The following is a 22,703-nucleotide window of genomic DNA, read 5'->3' as shown; positions in this document are numbered from 1 at the left end:
TAGTAAGAGGTTTCCAACCTGAAAATGATCCATTTGTTCTTACTTGCTGTACTGCCCATAGAATTATCCACCATCAATGGAAATATTAACTATTAACCCTTGTACTGCATAATAGTCTTTTGTAGTACCTTACTGAATACCCCTTCGATAATCAGATACACCATATCAACTGATTCCCTACTATCTATTCTGCTAGACCATCAAAAACTCAGCCTTATCAAACAATTTCCCTTTGTGTGAGACAATTTCCTTTCTAAATCAAGTTATGATTTTCTAAGTGACATTAGAAGAATACGTAACCAAATAACAAGAGTAGCCCATGTACCCCAGGATCCATAGCTCAGGTCTATGCGCTGAAAATGTCCAGCAGTACGGACAGTGGTAGAAAATGTCCAGCAGTTCAGATTCCTTCAAGGTGAATTTTCTGCTTTCATCATCGGGAAATTCTTTGCATGATTCACAATCGTCTCTACGTTGAGCGAGCGGCATTCTTTCTTGTTCATGAAAAGGTCTGGGTTAATAATATAAGTGCTGGAGAACATGAGTATGGTCTCGGTGCCTGAAATGCCACTCATTCTTCATTGAAGCCAAAGTAAATGAAATTATTTTTTCCATCAAAAACAGCGCCTGGGTGACATCTCCCATTTGGTATTAGGTGGCAAATTACAAGACATGGCAGAGTTCTGTAACTTCTGATGAAAGATCCTGATGTGAGAAAAGTCAAGGGTCAATGCAATCTTCACTTCCTAGGAGAGGGCAATTGAGGTACAAGACCATGGCTTGCAGGTTGTCACATACATTGGGGATGAGTGCCTTGGAAAACCCAAGTCCGCAAACACGTTGTTCATCAGAGAGGTCTAGGTAGGATGCGGTATCTCTGAAGAGTCTGGACCTTATGCCAGGAAAACATCAGCTGCGCTAAAGTGAACAGTACACGGAAATGTCTGGTCCAGTTTCATATCTGGCATGACTTCACCCAGAAATTATATCTAGTACAACCTACTGTGAAATGCCAAAAAAGAAACAGGCATTACACAACGTAATTTTTGGATTTGCATTTCTTAACTGCCTACCATATGGATAGTAAGAGGAATCTGGTTCCTCTAATGTCTCGACAGGCATTAGACTGGATTTAGAGAAGATTATAGAGATTATCACAGGCTTTTATGCTGCCTAACAAAAAATATATCAAATGTGCTTCCATGAAAATACTATTTTGAAGATATGTAATTATTTGAATCTAAATTGATTAAAATAAAATTTCCATAAAAATCCTATCCATAAAGCACTGTTTTTGATGTGTGTGTGTGTGTGTGTGTGTGTGTGTGTGTGTGTGTGTGTGTGTGTGTGTGTGAGAGAGTGAGTGTGAGTGAGTGAGAGTGAGTGAGTGAGTATGCAGAAGTTTGAGCACCCCTGGTCAAAATTTCTGTTACTATGAATAGTTAAGTGAGTAGAAGATGAACTGATCTCCAAAAGTCATAAAGTTAAAGATGAAACATTCTTTTCAACATTTTAAGCAAGATTAGTGTGTTATTTTTGTTTTGTACAATTTTAGACTGAATAAAGGAAAGGAGCACCATGCAAAAGTTTGGGCACCCCAAGAGATTTGAGCTTTCAGATAACTTTTACCAAGGTCTCAGACCTTCATTAGCTTGTTAGGGCTATGGCTTGTTCATAGTCCAGGTGATGCAAATTTCAAAGCTTTATAAAAAACCCTGACTCCTCAAACCTTGTCCCAACAATCAGCAGCCATGGGGTCCTCTAAGCAGCTGCCTAGCACTCTGAAAATTAAAATAAATGATGCCCACAAAGCAGGAGAAGGCTATAAGAAGATAGCAATGTGTTTTCAGGTAGCTGTTTCTTTAGTTCGTAATGTAATTAAGAAATGGCAGTTAACAGGAACAATGGAGGTCAAATTGAGGTCTGGAAGACCAAAGAAACTTTCCGAGAGAACTGCTTGTAGGATTGCTAGAAAGGCAAATCAAAACCCCTGTTTGACTGCAAAAGACCTTCAGGAAGATTTAGCAGACTCTGGAGTGGTGGTGCACTGTTCTACTGTGCAGCGACACCTGCACAAATATGACCTTCATGGAAGAGTCATCAGAAGAAAACCTTTCCTGTGTCCTCACCACAAAATTCAGCATCAGAAGTTTGCAAAGGAACATCTAAACAAGCCTGATGCATTTTGGAAACAAGTCCTGTGGACTGATGAAGTTAAAATAGAACTTTTTGGCCGCAATGAGCAAAGGTACGTTTGGAGAAAAAAGGGTGCAGAATTTCATGAAAAGAACACCTTTCCAACTGTTAAGCACAGGGGTGGATCTATCATACTATGGGCTTGTGCTGCAGCCAGTGGCATGGGGAACATTTCACTGGTAGAGAGAAGAATGAATTTGATTAAATACCAGCAAATTCTGGAAGCAAACATCACACTGTCTGTAAAAATGCTGAAGATGAAAAGAGGATGGCTTCTACAACAGAATAACGATCCTAAACACACCTCAAAATCCACAATGGACTACCTCAAGAGGCACAAGCTGAAGGTTTTGCCATGGTCCTCACAGTCCCCCGTCCTAAACATCATCGGAAATCTGGATAGACCTCAAAAGAGCAGTGCATGCAAGACGGCCCAAGAATCTCACAGAACTAGAAGCCTTTTGCAAGGAAGAATGGGTGAAAATCCCTCAAACAAGAATTGAAAGACTCTTAGCTGGCTACAGAAAGCATTTACAAGCTGTGATACTTGCCAAAGGGGGTGTTACTAAGTACTGACCATGCAGGGTGCCCAAACTTTTGCTTCGGGCCTTCTTCCTTTTTTGTCATTTTGAAACTGTAAAAGATGGAAATAAAAAAAGTAATCTCGCTTAAAATATTAAAGAAATGTGTCATCTTTAACTTTCTGGCTTTTGGAAATCAGGTCATCTTTTACTCGCTTAGTTATTCACAGTAACAGAAATTTTGACCAGGGGTGCCCTATAGTGCCTTTTGTAACCTCAGAATGTTCCCAGGCACTAATTAGCTAATTAAGTATTTTTGAAGTGTAATCTCTGTTTTAGTCCCACAAATGGCTATGAAATAAAGATCAGTTATAGATTTGTTTTAGACCCTGGTTAGGAGATAGATGTTGCTCAGGATACAGGGAGAATTCCATTGCTCTTAAACTCATAGAAAAGTAAACATAGCCAAAGGCAAAAGCAATTAGAGCAAGAATCTTATGAATGTGACCAATGCTGAAAACAGACCTGAAGATATTTGACTGCAGTCTTTGGGTTCATTCTATGTCAAGTCAAATATACAAAATCAAGATCCCAACAATGACTATTTATAAGATTATTTTGCCATCACTGAATGAATGGTTCAAGTTTTACAACTGAAATATTAGTCTATCTTGTGCAAAATGAGAAAGCAGAATAAAAACATACAACAAGCAGTAGCTTTCCACTCACTCTCTACCACCCTTCCCCCATTGATAGTGAACAAGGTTAAATATTTACTACATTAAATTTGACAGGACCCTGTGTTGAGCCTAAACAGCAGTCCACCACCACTCACAAAGTATGGTGTTCTTTATTGTCTGACTGTGGATACCATCTGTTTCTAATATAACCAGAAAATTGCGAAACAAAGTGCAATCATCACCAAGTGATTTTGATTACATTGGAAAATGAAGTTAATAAAATTACATTGCAGAGACTGTGACAAGGAACATCTGACTGGTGATTACTTGAATCTAGGATAACATAAGACAATGTACAGGAATATAATTCACCAATGAATTTCATTTTTACTATTCATATAGAATGGCTAAGCTCGCATTAAGATACCTTTATTAGTCGCATGTATATCGAAACACACAGTGAAATGCATCTTTTGCGTAGAGTGTTCTGGGACATACGCTATGCATCCTACCCCCTCAGCTTTATGCCAACCATCAGTTCATCTCTGACTATTGTATTTTAGTGCAAAGGCATGGAAATAGTGCAAAGGCAAGCTAATCAGCAATTGCCTGTGAAACCATCAGCCAGAGGTGAGTGTAATCCAATCCAATAGTGTTCAAGTGCAAACTCTAAAGATGGAAAATATAGTATAATATTACTCAATATTTGCATTAACCCAGTTGCTGTAAAAGATGATCATGAAAACACTCAGCATGAGAATTATGATAAAACAAAATTAAATCAGATCATCTATGTTTTATGTTTTTTTTTCTGCAGACTGAGTTACTTTCTTCAAAATGGCCACACTTCAGTTACAGGGTAAGAACTGTCACTGCACCAGTCAACGAGACAGTGCTGGTGGACGGCAGTGTAAAATAGCTCCAACTGTCATGTTTCTTTTGATCTGCACAAGAATCAATTTTTAGCTGATATATTAGATTGCCTAAAGAACATCTGCCTGTACAAACACTTGTGGTCTATAAACAGTAGAATGGAAGGAACAAATAAGGAATGTCAAATGGAATTTTGTCAAATCAAAAAAAACACTGCAGGTGCTAGAACATGGAGACTCCACCCCACTCATATTCTGACCTGTCTCTGGCCTCTTGCACTGCGCTAATAAGACTGAAAACAAGCTTCTTGAACAGTATTTCATTTTCTGTATGGGTACTTTGCAGCCTTCTAGATTCAGTATTCAATTTAACAATATCAGGCAACTCGTTTTTGCTGTATCAGAATTGGCCAGTTCTGTTGTGAGCAATGTGTAATATTAACTTGACTTTTTCCTCTCTTCACTTGACAATGCCTGTTCTGTTGAAAATTTCCTGCAGCCCTTAATTGCATTTTACAACTTTTACAGTTTCCTTTGTCACTAATGACTCTCAGTAAACTGTCAACCACATAGCTTCATCAATATCACGATCACGAGCATAGGCCTCACTATATCAGATACATTCCCCTTGCCACATATATCCCTCCCCTACTCTCTCTGCTTTCTCTCTACCCCGCTTCTGATGAACAGGCCTTAAACCTGAAACATTCTCTGTGTAAAAAACTTACCTTCCTCCAATCACCTTAAAATTATATCCCCTCGTGTTAGCCACTATCGCCCTGGGAAAAAGTCTCTGACTGTCCACCCAATCTATGCCTCTTATCATTTTGTACACTCTATCAAGTCACCTCTCATCCTCCTTCTCTCCAAAGAGAAAAGCCCTAGCTTGCTCAACCTATCCTCGTAAGACATGCTCTCCAATCCAGGCAACATCCTGGTAAACCTCCTCAAGCTGGAGATTGGAGCGGTGATTGTCCAGGCATCTCAAGAAATTATCCTATAATGGTTGTTACATGCATTGTTGATGGTGGAAAGGTTTTAGAATATCAGGAGGTGATTCACTCAACAAACATTGCATCCAGTTCTGGTCACCCCATTTTAAGAATGATGTGAAAGTCCTTGAGAAGTTGCAGAGGAGATTTACCCGAATGGTTTCAAGGATGAGGGATTTTTAGGTACAAGGTAAGGTTGGAGCTGCCTGGGTGGTTTCTCTCCGAGGGTAAAAGAAGCTTGCAGGGGGATTTGACGGAGGTATTCAAGTTTATGAGAGGTTTAGATGAGGCAAACAAAGAACAGATGTCCTCATCAGCTAATGATACAAGGACTTGAAGAAACAGATTTAATATATTGGGTACGAGATAAGGGTATATTTCACAAATAATTGACTGAATATATCAAAATTCAGCCCAAGTATGCAACATGATCAAGCTCCCGTAATCATGCTGGTAAAACTGATCCACTGTGGGAGAGAGTTTACCTTTGGTACAGATGAGGAAAATGAAATGGTAACAACAGCAACATGGTAGAGATCAGTTGTTGGTTGTCCTGTAACTATATAGAACAATGATCTTAAAAGCTTCAATATTTTACTTAATTACTTACAGGGTAAATTAATTTTTTTGAACAACATGAAAATATTTGAAAATGAGTCGACTGATGTCAGTGTGCCCTAAAACCGAAGAGACCTGCAGTACTAGCTTCACGGGAAGTGGCCAGCTTCATAGGAAGGGTCTGAACAAACGAACAAACTTACACCACTGCAAAACAGATGCAAGTGCTACTGAGTGGAACTCAAAAACTTTTAAAGAAAATCTGTGACTTTTTGAACTGCTTTGGCTGATTCATCTAGATCATGTTGTAATTACCCATATTGAGAAATGAAAATTCCACATTTCTGTGTGAGTAATTGTTGAGTGACAACTTAGAAATATACGAAAACTTGTTACAAGGGCCCATGTTAAAATCCAAACATCATGTCATCTATATTTGGACTAACTAGTTGGCTTGCCAAGCATACAGAAGCACTTAGTTTCCTGTCCAAAATTCTGCTTCAATTCAGAATTGGTCTCTGACCTTTAAAACACCTGCTGACACAATACATGCTGCCAAAAACATGAAACTCTTCAAGTGTCATGTTTTTTTTGAAGTTGCAGCAATTATCAACAGGAGTGCTGCAGAACTCAAGTGGCTTTGGTAGATTTCAACTTCATAATGATACAATGTACACTGGGCGCATTTCAGATACTATGGCATAGAAAGCGGATTCTGAAGCATTTTTTTTGGTGCCAATGCTCCTGATTTGTTCAAACTCTCAATTGTGAATCCAAATCACAACATTATTATGACACACGCTGCTGATCAATTGAGCTGTGCTTCTTGCAGATACGCCAGAAAAATGCAGAGTGCGCAGTTGGTGACATTGGTCCCATTGGTCCTGCCAAGTTGATTTCCATAAACACACACAAGAAGCCCTAGTCTGAACAGCAGAAATAGCCACCAAAACTGCATCACCGACTTCCACACACTATTCCTCATACCCCTTATCATTTCCTGCCTTCATGCAGGCAGAGGACTTGACCACGGCATCAGAACATGGGGTAAATAAGGACCAGGAGGAGAACAAAGAGGAAAGACATCCTGAAGATCATCACTGACTCCAAATAAAACTTAACCAAGCACATTTATTTCTGTGCCTACAAGAATGCATTGGAGTCTTAGTACAATGTAGAGGTCCTCAACCTCTAGTTTTTCAAAGACTTTCTGACATCTAAAGACACAACTCCAAGGTTCTGAAAGAATGTCCTCTACCAATCAGAATTATTGCTGCTCCAACCTCAATGAGGAAGTGCGATTCGTCTAGGATCAAGCTGACTGTTTGATTGGCACCAATATCACGCTCACTGGACATTCATGCTATTGACTATAGATGCACCGTGCCTGTCACATGCACTGCTCACAAAACAGATGCTATCTGCTATGCAGAATCTTAGATTAAGTTTAAAAACCTCTGACTTGTCTTTGATGTTAACCTCAAGTAGACAGTAGATTCTGTAAGGTGATTGTGTGGTTATTCTCTGCACACATACTGATCTCGGGGCCAACACCTATTTACTCTACATCTTAGTTTTCAATCCCTCAGCTCTCTTTTTATCTATGCTATTATTTTCTCTTCAAATTCAGGCACCTGAACTGTTGTAGTTAACTTTCCTGCTAGAAAGGTTGCCAAAAGCCTACTTAAATTTCAGCTGCACGGCATCACCTTTTGGTTGTCAAATTGGCAGCTCACTCAAAAAGCTCATAAAGTTGTCAAACACGACCTCTCCTGGCTGGAATTCTCTTTCTGGAATGATTTCCTTGTGCCGAGGAGCTGAACTCAACAAGAAGCAGCCGTTTCCCATCATTTTCATCCCCTTTATCTCAGAAAATCACCTAGCATCATGCTTCAAGTTCCAACTATTAAAATCCACGAAGCCTGCCTGTGGCTCTCAGTGAGACCCACCACATACCTCGCTGCAGCTGCACCCAAGTGTCAGATAGAGGCTGGTGTCAGAGTTCCTTCGATAACCCAAACACATGGCAACCTAGTCTGAAGATTATTCCACTTTGAGGTCTGCTAATTTCTTTTCCAAATAATTCATTTGCCTTTGTTATTTACATTAGCTGTGTCAAATCTTCCTCTGGTTCACTACTTTGCTCCTCATGTTGACATCATAAAACCTATATTGAAAATATGAACTATTTCCTATGGATTCATTCTCTATAACTAGACTTCACGATTAATGTCTTTGCAATAATTCACTTTCAGTAGCTGTTCTTTTATTGTGGTATATTTATTAAAGCCTTTTATTTCTTTTTAGATGATCATAATCAGGTCATAATCAGCCAGATCATAATCTGGCTGATCATATAAAAAGATATATGAACATAATATAAAATATAATAATATAAATATCATATAATCTTTTTTTCTGCTACACTTTCGAGATTCCTCACTGTCCTGTACATTAGCTCTTCTGTATAGCACTCCTCATGGTCAAGTCATGCCAAAGTACTTAAATGTCAATACAATACTTTTTGAAGCACAGATACCTTGGTAATGGAGGGAGCACAAAATCCAATTCGCACACCATGAGCTTCCACAAACAGCCACATGATAATGACCAGTTACAGTGAAATTGCCTGGGGTCAGCTAAGACACTAAGAATGATCCCTTGCTCTTCTTTGCAATTGTGCTTTGGTATCTTTTCTGTCCACCTGAGAGCAGATGTAAACTCCATTTAAAGCTTATTTGGAAAGACAGCAGTGCTGATGGTGCAGTTCTCCCTCAGTACTGCACTTGAATGTCAGCCCAGAATTTCTGTCCCCAAGTATCTGGAGTAGGGTTTGAAGCCTTACAACTTACAGAAAGTTACAGAAAAGTTATAGATTATAACTTTTAGTTATAGTTATAAAAGTTATAGATTATAAACATCTACATGAACTGCTAGAGCTGAATGATCTCCTTCCCTGTTGTCAGGCTTCCAGACTTTACAACTCAGTGCCTCCAAATGGGCCACACCTCAGTTATTTTAATCATTTATTTAGCACCAACTGAAGTTGAATAATATTGGATTTGTAAAGAAAGATTAGGGAAGAGATCTGCCTTAAGGTAACATAGGAGTTGAAAGTTACTTGCCTGGTCCCACAGCTCAGATCCACTGCTTTTCTCCATTGATGAGAATCTGGAACATCTGACTTGCTTGCACGTGCACTGGGAACACCTCAAGAATAGTGACATGCCCATACAGAATAGCTTGGTATCTTTATTCAGAGAGAAACCTCTCGTGAGCAGATCACTCTCTTCAATGAGCAGCCAGATGCCATTTGTAAATGGACTGTTGTTTTCATTGTCCACAGAGATGCTACCCAGGAGCAGCTCACTGCTCTTCAGGGGCAAAAGGATGCCTCATGTGAACAGCCAGAGGCTCAGTACAGAGATTTGCAGCATATCCACAGATTGTTCTGTAACATGAGCAGAGAGAGTCTGAGCAAGTTGTTCTCCCACAGGAGCAGAGACAGGCATCTGCCTCTCACACACCTCTCCCTTGTGAGCTGGAGTCACCGGCTGCTGTTGGCAAGGGCAGGTAGCACACATGAGACTGAAAGTCTCCACACCTGTTAGATGTGCATTGCATAACACCCTTGGATTATGGAAGAGAGTAGAATTTCTGGAGTCTAATGACTCCACTACTATCCTTGTTTTTTTAAATGTGGCCATCACTGAATTGCATGAATGCACACAGGTGTCAAAAGCCATAGAAATGAGAAGGTAATCCTTGTGCCCCAAGATCCATCTCCACTGGAGATATCTGGCAATACAAGTCTCCCAAGAATAAAGGAGCCATGCAGGCTCCCAGGAAACATTGGCACTGACCTTCATAAAAGTCTTCTCATGATCCTCATTGATTTTCCACATTTAGGGAAAGGAAGTTCTTTCTGTTGATAACAAGCTCTGGGTTGCTCAGGGAAGCTCTAATGGGTCTTGAGTGTAGATTATGGCAGCCTGGATCGCTCAAAAATCCCAGTGCATGAGAAGCATCTGCCCCTCACTAATATAAAAACGCAGTAAATTACTCTTCATAAGTAAGGCTAACACGGTGCTGAGCAGCAAACTGAAATGGGAAGACAGAGGTAAGAGGCAGCCACCTGGAACAAACCTGAGGTCAAGAAGCTGAGGGCTACCGTAATCTTGACCTTCACAGAGAAAGCAGTCCAGTCTCAAGAATGTGGTTGAAGGCCTTCCCTGCAGAATATTACAGATCTTAATGTTAGCACTCTTTGAAAACCTGACCCTGTTCCCTGGTCAGCTCCAGGTATAATCTAACGTCCCTGAAAACTCTCTGTACGCAAGGTTTAGGCATGTATGGTTTTCTGTGTCTCCTGCACTGAGGACCACAGCAACCTCCTCCACCCCCCCCCCCCCCCCACAACATAACCGCACGTCAAGGCCAAACCTTTTATGCAAAAAGCACTGCCAGCAAAATCAGTTATTCTATAGTTTGATGCCACAATGAGTGCTCTTTGGTGGCGTGAGTGAACCCTGACTTGGAAATACATCACTGGTCCTTCATCGTTGCTTGGTCCAGATCCTGGAACTCCCTTCCCAACAGCATTTTGAGAGAACCTTCACATGCTCATCATCATCTTCTCAAAGGCAATTAGGGATGGACAATAAATACTGTCGGTGATGTTCTGATCCCAGAAAATGAACAAGTGAAAAAAAAATCAGAAGGACACTTGTCACTCAGAGAGTAATGAGAACGTGGAAGCCACCACCACAGGGGGCCATTAAATATTCAAGGAGAAGCTGGCCAAGGAAACCAAAAGTTATGCAGATAGAGTTCAATGTGGTAAGTTGAGATGTAGCTCAAATAGATTATGAACATCTACATGAACTGCTAGGGCTGAATGATCTCCTTCCCTATTAAATAATCTATGTAGAATAATCAGTTCAGCATTGTTCATATCCTTGATGTCCTATTCAGACTAGTTCAACTTAAGGCACATGCAAAATAACACGTCTGGTATTGATTTTGCCAAGGGCTGCATCTGGGTGAGGAGGAAGGGCTCTTGGGGGTCTCAAGGAAATTGCATGTGGACAGAAAGAGAACCTGCTGCTGGAAATAATTCTGCAGAAATCCAGCAAACGTAGTGATAATTTTATAGTAACAGCATAGTGCTCAGAACACTTTCTGTAACAACATAAAAACAATTAAACTTTAGATTTCCTTCATCTTCCTCAGTATCAGAAAAAAGTGATAAAAGACCCTATATCTTACTTGTGCTTTAATGTAACACAGATCACATCATCAGCACTCCAGTATTCCTAATTATAAAACACCTAGTCTGGGATGATACTTCAGCTCCAATTAGAACATTACTCACATAGAAATTGTAGACACACCAACATATGTTGATGCTTTGAAACATTAACCTTGTCAGCAAAAGCACTTCCGACAAAGAAACATAAATCAGATATTGTGCAAAAGGAGGTTGAGAAACAAACTACCCAAAGCTTCATGAGCTCTCTGCACATTAAATATCCTTAAATGGCATGGATCATGATCAGAAGACACTGCAGTATTTTAAATCCCGGAGAGAGGGAAATGAAAACATCACAGGCTGGATGGAGGCCAGGTGGCTCCTACGAAGTTTTTGTGTTAAGTCTACAAAAGACTATGCTTCATCTGTAGAGTTCTCAGAAAATATTTGCATATAACAATTTTTTATTTGTTTTGGCAGCTTTTTTTTTGAGTTGATTACTCAACAGTGTTAAATAGCTTTCGCAAACATTTCCTGGCTTCACATTTTATGTCATAAACCTTCTCTCTTATTCTAGGCTCAGGCGAAATTGCCAACATTATATGACAGGAATTATTTTAATATAAATGCAACTAAAAATTTAGAATCAACAACAGAAAAATATGCATTTGATTTTCTTCTCATCTAAAGTGGGGAAATAAAGCTCAATACGTTCATTCATGATTTTTTGTTTCTTTTTTTTTGAACAAGGCTTTTACATGCAGAAAGCAAAGCCCCAAATCAATTAAAATGCTACTTAATTGTTTGAAATATCTATTTATAGAACAAAAGAATTGTACAACCCATCCAAACATGAATTATACATTTTCTGGTGCCATTTTTATATACATATGATATTAAGAAGAATTTACTTTACTATACTTCATTGTTATGCATGGTTCATTAGATCTTCTTTTGTTTTTGTTGACTCAATTTTCCATAAAATTATTCTCTTTGTTCTATTTTGCATTCAATTTGCTTGCTAATCCATTTAGACTCACACTGTTTAGCTGGAAGTAGTTTATTGTGGGAGTATCTTGAGCAACAACCAGTAAGCTACTTTGCTGTATCTTACCAAATTTAATCATTGTTTACAGTCAGTAACTTGATCCTTGTTGTTTTGTTATTTTGACTTTCAAATCAAGTTAAACCATTTTAAAACGTTATGTTTCTATGGCTGCAATTTCCTGAGAGTATCATTACTTTCATTTTATTGGATTTTTTTTTATTATTGGCAGTTTGGACATACACCGAGGTAAGAAATGGTCCACGAATGACACTTACCAACACTGACTCTAAACCACTGAACAACATATGACTCAAGTGTGGATCTCAGAGATTCACGGTGTTGTGGAATAAAAGAATCACTCACACATGCCCTTTCTCAGATCAAGCAGCAACATACTTGTTGATTGATCCTTCACCTGCAGGAGGAAGAGGGGCCCATTCACCTCTTAGGGATGGAGGGGAGGGGGGAGGGGGAAATGTTCCACATAACCTGTCCGATTGTACAAAGCAGGCCATTTTCATATATATTTTAGAGATGAGGTACCATAATTCCACTAATGTACAAAGGTTCAGTTATCACATCTCAAGCAATTTCAAGCAAGGAGGTGTGTGATTAGCTTCTTCTGACATCACTTTCCCTGAGTAATCATTGTGTACCTTCTCGACCCCTGCCCCTGGTCTGTATGCTGATGGTCTCATAACAAGGCATCCCTTTGATTCCTTTAAAGCCCTGGCTGCCAGAGGGATCACCCTAGCAGCAACACACTATCTCTATCACATTCCTTCAGGGGCCTTCCACCCTGGGAACAGTCCCATCATCTCATGACCAACTGCTCTGCTAAATCACAATCCCAAAGCCTGCCTGTCATGAGACAACAGGTAGACACTGAAGTTAACCCTTTCCTATCTACCACTGTCTATGGCCCCTGCTTCGACTGCAAACAACTCTGCCAGTCTAATGCTGTAACTTCAACAGATGTGTATCAGGGAGCAATAAATATTAATGCATATAGTTCCAATGGCCTGTAGGTTTGGCTGGCCTGATAGGCACTGCACACACCAATAGCTTCAGTGGGGTATTATCACAGCAATGCAGTTCCACATTCATAACAACATCTTGCTTACTCTAACTAACTTCAGTCAATTGTATAAACTTCACTTCCTATTCCACATTTACCTGACTATTGCTTGTACATCAAAATTTGAAAAGCCCTGCTGGAATTTAAATAGATCACATCCTCACAAAGTTTCTTACCTTCTCTGCTGATCTACATCTGAATGAATCAACTATATACAAACACTGAATGTTAAAAAAGTGGAAAACAAGCATTGTATTCCACCCCCCCCCCCACCATACAAAATGCGCAGATCAATTGGCATACAATTCTAACAAAAACTGTAAAACCAAAAAGGTTTTGAGTACTACAAATCTTTTTCTCTGCAGAAGACCAAACTTTGGTTCCGATCCCTGGAAATTCTGGAACATAGACTACATAAAATGCTAATGGACTCAGTTTTTCTGTCCCCCATGCAACATTAATGCACTTGTTTCCCATGTTGCCATTACTCAAAGATTTGTTTTGTACTAACAAAGTTGTTGTGAAAATCGCTCTTCTATGAGCTCGTTCCAAGAACACGTCGGTCGTGCTGATGACAAATGCTTTCCCTTTTCCAAAAACACAGATCTTTTGTTTTATGTTTCAAGCCGATATCCCCAAATGTATAAAAATTAATAGAAATCTTGAAAGGTTGAAAGATTTGCTTCATCTGATTGCACATTTTCCAAGAACAATCCACAATGGCTCCAACTTCAGCGAACAAGCCCTCATGTACTATTTATCACACCTGACAAATGAGTGATAGGTTATTTGTCTAATTGTACTAAAGTATCCTTTTATGAAGGTGTGCTTTTACAATAAATGATTCAGATCAGGATCAGGCTGAATGTTGAATTTGGTTTAGCTGTTGCACTGGATTTTGGGTTTACAAAGCTGTCAGTGTTCACTGTCATTACACTGTGAAAGTGACAGCAATTTCTGGGGTAAACGAATGTACTGCTAAGAACAGAAACATGGTAGATGTCATCAGTGATTCCCTTCTACTCCACAGCTACTGAGGGTTTGTGGCTTTCTCCAGTGTGGGGTCCAGAAGTAGGTAACCTACGGAAACTTCAGGATTCATGAATGATTATCAATGTAAAATACCTGGAATGAGCTTTAAAATGGTGTACTGAGCCATGATCACTGTTTTGCAAACTCCCTATGTTCCTGAAGGAACTAAGTTTATGCACAAGGTGTGTAATTTCCACTGAAGTTCAATGTTGCATTCTCTTGAATAGAAAGTTTAACAGGGTGCTTTTTAAGAAGTATGTAGTTCAAATTAAATAATTTGAGTCTTACTCTCAAAACTTCTCTTATTAGTGTAAATTTAGGTACAATCACAGAAAAATCTTTCCTCATTAGGGCCTTTGCTAAAGGCCCACACACAAATTATGAATTGCATTCCACTCTGATCTACACTGCTCAAGGTTCATTTAAAAAACAAATCACAAATCTAGCGATAGATTCCCATTAGAGAATTAATATAGTAAAATAGCAAATCTTAATAAACTGTTTCAGCCCTCATGCAGTGTTTAAAAGCTGCAGTTGAGCTAACCCATCTAAAGTTTGCTCTAGTTCTGAGATTGTTATGACATATTCTTTGACAAAAAAAAATTAAATGCATTTGCATTCTTGAGGTTAAACTTCACAGTTCAGGTTCTCAAAAATTAATATGTCATCTCATGCATCAGCCTTGCAAGATGACTTAAAACTTGCAAGCCTTCACTGCCAACTGCTTTAGAATCAAACTGCACATGATAAAAGAGGTTCTACACATCATTATAGTACTCAACAATGTCTTACCTCATTAATACAGCCTATGACTCCAAAAACTTTGGCGATTTGTCCTAATAGAGTTGGGTAACTCTCAGCAATTTCTTTCAGATCTTCAATGGAATTATCCAGGGCACATTGATTGGAAGTTACCAGATCCACCAACATGTTGAGGATAAGGTCACTATGGCTGGGTTCTTTCAGTTGGATAATCAGAGATGAAATGGATTCATTTAATACCTAAAAGTGAGCAAGGGAAGTTTCACTTCTGTGTGTTAACACATCATCATAAAAAAAGGTGATTTGATATGCAAGACAACATGACTTTAAGTGCAATGGTGATAGTGAAGCTTCACTTATATTAATAAATTATTGAATCTACAGTAAAAAGCCGGATGGGAAAGGTAGATCAGTAGACAATTGGTGGGTGGTAGTGGAGCTTGAAATTCAGATGGGCGTGGGGCATAGGTGAAGGATTGGCGAGAAGGACAAATATTGAGAACAGAGTCCATGGATTGAGAGCACACTGATGCTCAGTGTAAACAGCACTAGGAGTACACCACCTCATAAACCAGCCACCCAGACAATGCGCCACCTGTGGAAGAGTCTGTAGTTCCCACAGTGACCTCAACTGTCACCACATAATCCACAAAACCAGAGCAGTAGCAGGTCATCCTTGATCTGAAGGTATTGTCTAAGGGGGAAAATAATCTATGCCCATGATCGAAATAAAATAAAAATGTTCCAGAGTTTAAAAGATATTGCTCACTTCATTTGTCAATGGAATATCAGGAATCCAATGCACTTCCTTAAATTAACAGGAATTATATTTGAAGGAAATTTAAATGCAATATAAACAATGTTTAAAGCTACCGTTGCTACACATCAAGAATTATTAACAGAAGGGAAAATTGAGAAAGACAACCATGCAATGAGCCATTTTGTATCCCATGGGGTTGAAACATAACCAAAGAATATATTAAAAACAAATAGATCTTTCACTTATGAAAAATAGATTTAATGATCACTTCTCCGTAATCTCCCAATTACCTTCTCTGAAACTTTCATGGCTATTTTAGCTCCTCAGCCCACATGAACACCTTGGTACCACTCGACCAACCCTGCACCCTACCACCCATCTCCCCACGCTATCTCAACTCATGTCTCCCCCTCACCTCCTTGGCCCACATCTCCCCTTCGCCTCCTTGCCTTGCATCACTCCTTGCCTACTTGCCTTGCATTTCCTTCTCTCCTTCCATCTGCTGTCACATCCACATCTTCTACTCCCAGTTCAGATGCCTCTCTGCTGCACGCCTCCTGCTTATCTACTCTTCCACACACTTCTCTCGCACTCTCCCCTGCAAACCCCTCACCTGAACCATCTTGGTTCAGCTGCTTACAATTCCCTCCCAGCCACTTTCTCTCTCCAGACCACACCTTCCATTCCTGATGAAGGGTCTCAACTGAAATGTCAACTGTCCATTTCCCTCCATAGATGCTGCCTGACCCGCTGAGTTGCTCCAGCATTTTGTGTGTCATTCCCTCGATTCACTTGGGTCTCACCCTCATCCCTGTTCAATCCTCTCACACATCAAACTCTCTCAGATGCCCCTTATCACCCACCTCCCCCAATCTACTGCCCCCTACGTCTTCCCAGTTACACACTGCCCTCTCTCATCCAATCACATCTCCCATCTCTGTGGCACACCAATTTCATGATGATTGTTCATTTCACTGCACTGAATGCAACCTCAGAGCAAGCATGTTTTATTATGTTCTTGGCACTACTGTATGAAAATTAAGCTAAATTTATCACTTAATTGCTTCTGTATGGGACCTCCAGAAAACAATTCATAACTTCTCAGAGACCTTCTATAAATATTGACAGTCTGGAGTTGCCATCTTAAATCTCAAAAGGTCATGCAAACCTGCCAAAAGAAAACAGTGCTACTCTGCTATCAATGTGTAAAATTAATCACTTTAGTACAGAGCACAAAAGTCATAGATAACATTGCAAATAATGCAAAACAGGTCAGACATAGATGTGATGCATTAAAGATTTTCAGTTTGAAAATCTAAACTTCAAACAATTCACATTTCATTCCTGAACTTTATATTAACTGCCACAGATGATTACAGCTATTATTATAGCTCCTTAAGTACCCAACCACAACAGAAAAGTGATCAATTATGCACCCCAATTTTTGTTAGATAACTTACATAAAACAAGCCTAAGTAGACAACAAAAGGATTCAAGACTTGGGTTTGCTGGCTGCGCAGCTATGGAGATCAATATTTTAGGTGTTATAACTTCCAGGCATCCAACAGATTTCTCCAAGTCTGATTCCTGTTCCTTTTAACATTTAGTTCAAAAGTGTATATATATATTTTTTCAAATAACTGTGTCGTTTTGATAATAATGTACATGATTTGAAACATACTGAACAATCATCCAATTATTTCACATCTGAGAAATTTAAATTATGATAGCCATGATAAAGTAAGGATTGCAAAAATAAATTCTGGCCACATTATAAAAAATACTTAAAAGTGTCAAGGGAAGGGTCAGGTTTCTGAAGTTCAAATTTACTGAAATATGCCCAAGCATATGGTTTAACCATTATTTCTCTTAGTCAAAGTGATTACTTATAAGATTCCAGGATGAAGAATTGCGTCACGTTGGTCTACTTCTTTGAGATCAGCATGTTTTCTGGAACAGAAACAGTGTCTTATAAAACACTGACCAGAAGTGCAACTTGATATGGAATGTCCAGACTCACGTACAAAGGGAGAGAAAAAACAATTCATCAGAATGCTACTCTTATGTAGATCTCATATCCTGTTCAAGAGATTAAAGGGATTAGTTGCAATTTTCCTCCGGACTCATTAAATGATTAATTTCCTTTACCATTCTGTCACTTAGGAAAGCATTGGATAAGCTCTTGGTCTCTCCTGTCTCAATTATGACCTTTGACATTCTAATTCCAGGAATCTGTGGCAATCACAGTCTTCGTGTTGGCGAGTCTGATGTACATTCATCCTTAAACCTTCTTCTGAAGCTTTTATCTGGCTTTCAAATTAGATATAAAAATATGTTTGACATAAAGGTCCTGGTTAGTTCTGGCTACTGAATGCAATTTGAACAATGCTGAAATGAAAACAAAATCTTACCAACAATGGCAGACAACAGCTCACAAAAACTGGAAGCTTCCTTGTATATCAGCCTATAACCTAGCACACATTCCTATTTCCAAACAGGTGGTTCTATGCAAGTCCATCATACAAGTGACCTGCTATAATAAGATAGCAGATGGAGAATGATTACGAAATACAAAAGATATGCTAGAAAGTCCACTGCACAAAGAGGTATCCCATCCATCTACTTTTAAGTGCTAAACAAATACTGAATTCATATAGTATTCATCCAAAGAGTCAAAACTGTAGGAAAAAGATGCAAAAAGCAAAAACTGTGGATGCTGGGGATATTCAGCAGTTCAGGCAGGATCAGTGGACAGAGAAACAGAGTTAATGCTTTGTATCAATAATCTTTCAGCAGAACTAGCTAGTTCTGATATCAAGACAGAGAGGTCAGTGTTAGTGGCCTGTCTCCATAACTGTCCAACGAACTTTCACTCTGACCTCTCCATCTACGGCCCCTTATTCTGTTCCAACAAAGCCCAACATTAGCACATAGAAATGTGCCTCATTTTCCAACTAGGCACATTACATTGAATTCAGATACCCAGCCTTTCCTGTTGATGTCAGAACTGACCAGTTTTGCTGAAAATTCATTAATCCGTAGCATTAATTCTGTTTCTCTCTCCATAGATCCTGCCTAACCTGTTGAGTATTTCCAGTAGTCTCTTTTAATTCAGCTTTCCAGCAACTGCAGCATGTGTACCTCACAATTCCAGCAATGGTTTTTCCTTCTCCCCTCTGTCCCATTCATCTTCTCTCTACACCTCCTCCAAAAGGCTAGCTATCATTAGCATGCCTTCACCATCCTTTCTCAGTCAGCGCCAACACATCTGTGCTATTTAGTCTCTCCTGGTCTCAGACCATCCCTTTGTTCTCTCCCCCTTTCCTACAACATTTCCCAGTTTTGATGAAAGAATAAAGACCTGAAACAGTATTTATTTTTCTCTCTTCACAGAAGCTCCATGACCTGCTGAGTATTTCCAGCAATATCTGTTTTTAATATCATATTCCCAGCATCTCAGTTTTATTCCTTTCGATCTTCACTTTACTCACCATCCTGGCAAAAATGACGACCTGCTGGGTATTTCCAGCCTCGTCTCTTTTTAATTATTGGAAAATATGTAATAGCTGTGCCCAGTATATGAAAACACATCTCTAATCAATTACCTTAACCATAAGAGAAACAGAGATGCCCGGGGCGCCATCTCTAGTTCTGAATATTAGTTCCAGTTGGACCATTATCCTCTTCATTTCCATGTTTCCTTACAACATAGCAGGCCATTCGGTCCATTGAAACTGTGCCAGCTCACAGTATAATCCCATTCCCTTACTAAAATTCCCTATAATCTATCCCCTATAACATTGCCATTCACCTACACCCTAGGATCAATTCAGAGGGGTTGATTTACCTACCAACCTGCAACTCTTTGACATGCAGGAAGAAACTTGAGCACTCATGTGGTCAAAGGGAGAACATGCACATTTGACACACAGCACCGAAGGTGAGGATTGAACACAGGTCGCTGGCGCTGTGAGGCAGCAACTCTACCAGCTTCACTACTATTCTGCTCCTGTTTTCTCCTGATTTTAAAGGACATCTTAATATGGGAAAACTGAATGACTAATGATATGAATGCACTAGTCATTCAGCAATGCTAACAACTAGTAGTCACAGTGCCATGTATTTGGCCAGACTGAAAGGGGTGAAATTATCTACTGTTCGGAGCTTCCCAACTTGAGAAGAGTGAAGAGCTGGAGAGTGAAGTATAGAGCAAAGCAAAGCACTATATATACCCTACAAACATTTAAAATGGATTCACACATTTGTACTCTTTCCAGCTTTTAGATTCAACACTTCCAACTAATTCCCCCACTCCAAAATACTCCATTAGCTACAAGTACTCCACATCCTACTTAAGTGGGAATTGGACCACTTCACAACACTTCCTTGTTCAATATTACAATTGCTTGAATTCTTGTCATTCATAATCTCTTAACGAACGAAGTGGAGTTGGACAGAAAGTTTCAACACCTTCAGAAAACCCAAGACTGGCAGGACATAAGAAAGCTCCTTTTCTAGTAGGGCACAGGGCATATCTTCTGAGGACCTGCTAGAAATTACTTCTGAAACTGCCAGTGGTTACTGCCTTTCCCCCTTGGGAGGCTGGAGAATTGGCTGTTAAGTCCTCCAATAGAGTGCAGCATCACAACAAAACTTCTGGTCCATATATTATTGGCTACCTTCAACCCAGCCACTGCTGATCAGAGCTGGTAGAATTGGAGTTTGAAAATGACAGGAATCACATCTAGATTTTTCTTTAAGCAAATTCTTGATCCTCCCATGCCTAATTTTTGTTTGGTATACACGATTGGAATCTAACACTGCCACCTGGGGATACTGACATTCAACCACACAGACACACAGTGAAACCAAGCTTTCTGCCATATCTGTTCCTCTGTTGTTCAGGAATTGTGCTGCAATAGTTTAAAAAACTTCAAACTCCTCCTATCTCACTTCCCAAAGGAGTAATGAATGTGTGCCATAATTGCATCATTTGGCATAGACAGTCTCCTTCAAAAGTGTCAAAGTCTATCAACTTCTGTACCTTCACTAGCATCCAAAGACTGCTTAAGAAGTTGCAAAAATGCCAAGATTTGTATTGCCTTCAATATTAACAGTAGCATCTTGCATTTCATTTAAATAATTCAATTTCTTGCAGATATTTGAAAGTTAGCTTCAGAGAACCTGGAATCACACACGAGTTGGCCCTGGCTGGCCTCTATTGGAGCCTTATTCACGTAACTGGCTAGAATACTTCTTGTATATGTATGAAAGCAACAGCCAGACTCCAGTCAGAAGAATTCACCTGGAGAAAGGTTGGTGGAAAAACTGTGCTTCAAAGGCCATCCCAGATAGACAAGCTTAGGTGGTTCACCAGTCATTGGAAGATCTGCTCTATATTGCTCTGTATCCAAATTATAGAGCCATTCTTTACTTATATCTATTTTAAAAACATTTTTTTAGTCATAATAGAGAAAAGGAACCAGAAGAGTCAGGGGCCATTAATATGTGAGAGAATATATTACAAGAAAATAAGTGGGGGTGGGGGGGGATGGGGTTGCTTTGAGAGCAAATTGATGAGTCGAATCACCTCTTATGTTGTAAGGAGATTCATTATGATAGAACACAAAATTACATCCATTCTCTGAGGGTGTCACTTTTTAATTGTAACTGAGGTATAGTTCATGAGTTTCTCAGGAGAATTAACGTTCCGCAATTTTTTCATAGGATAGTTCCACAGCACCCTTTATGGAAACACTATAAAATTACCCAAACAGGCAAAGGTGTCTTAACTCACTTCTTGGTGATTCAGACTTCTTTTCCCTTTCATAACATGAAGTCATTATAAAAGGCAGCAATCAATCGGGTTAAATCACAATGCATAAGGAACAGAATGGTTCCTTCACACAATTTCCAATTGCTCCTTCCAAAACAAATTCAAACAAAATAATCCTCTTGGAGATTTTCTTCTAGTATGTGTGTTGATTGTTTTATGTTCCATCTTCAATGTACAATCAAAATCCCTTTATCTTGCTTTCTGTTTCTGTATATACAGTGGCATGCAGAAGTTTGGGCACCCCTGGTCAAAATTTCTGTTACTGTGAATAACTAAGCGAGTAAAAGATGACCTGATTTCCAAAAGGCAGAAAGTTAAAGATGACATATTTCTTTAATATTTTAAGCAAGATTACTTTTTTATTTCCATCTTTTACAGTTTCAAAATAACAAAAAAGGAAAAGGGCCTGAAGCAAAAGTTTGGGGACCCTGCATGGTCAGTACTTAGTAACACTCCCTTTGGCAAGTATCGCAGCTTGTAAATGCTTTCTGCAGCCAGCTAAGAGTCTTTCAATTCTTGTTTGGGGGATTTTCGTCCAGTCTTCCTTGCAAAAGGTTTCTAGTTCTGTGAGATTCTTGGGCTGTCTTGCATGCACTGCTCTTTTGAGGTCTATCCACAGATTTTCGATGATGTTTAGGTTGGGGGACTGTGGGGGTCATTGCAAAACTTTCAGCTTGTGCCTCTTGAGGTAGTCCATTGTGGATTTTGAGGTGTGTTTAGTATCGTTATCCTGTTGTAGAAGCCATCTTCTTTTCATTTTCAGCTTTTTTTTTACAGACAGTGTGATGTTTGCTTCCAGAATTTGCCAGTATTTAATTGAATTCATTCTTCCCTCTACCAGTGAAATGTTCCCCGTGCCACCGGCTGCAACACAAGCTCAAAGCATGATCGATCCACCCCCGTGCTTAACAGTTGGAGAGGTGTTCTTTTCATGAAATTCTGCACCCTTTTTTCTCCAAACGTACCTTTGCTCATTGCGGCCAAGAAGTTCTATTTTAATTTCATCAGTCTACAGGACTTGTTTCCAAAATGCATCAGGCTTGTTTAGATGTTCCTTTGCAAACTTCTGACGTTGAATTTTGTGGTGAGGACACAGGAAAGTTTGGAGAAAAAAGCG

The 22,703-nt window shown here is 39.4% G+C and overlaps 1 protein-coding gene across 1 annotated transcript in view; it reads right to left on the bottom strand.

Annotated features, from left to right (window-relative positions):
* The window catches only part of veph1 (ventricular zone expressed PH domain-containing 1), a 165,074-nt gene that overhangs the window by 88,489 nt on the left and 53,882 nt on the right, over nt 1-22,703 (bottom strand). Inside the window, exon 7 of the mRNA XM_052018809.1 lies at nt 15,021-15,230. Coding sequence (XP_051874769.1) covers nt 15,021-15,230 — 210 coding nt within the window. The remainder of the gene's footprint in view (nt 1-15,020; nt 15,231-22,703) is intronic.

Source organism: Pristis pectinata, chromosome 6, assembly GCF_009764475.1.
Source record: "Pristis pectinata isolate sPriPec2 chromosome 6, sPriPec2.1.pri, whole genome shotgun sequence".
Classification (NCBI taxonomy): Eukaryota; Metazoa; Chordata; class Chondrichthyes; order Rhinopristiformes; family Pristidae; genus Pristis; species Pristis pectinata.
Note: the sequence above shows the minus strand (reverse complement) of the source record. Positions and strands in the feature narration are given on the sequence as shown.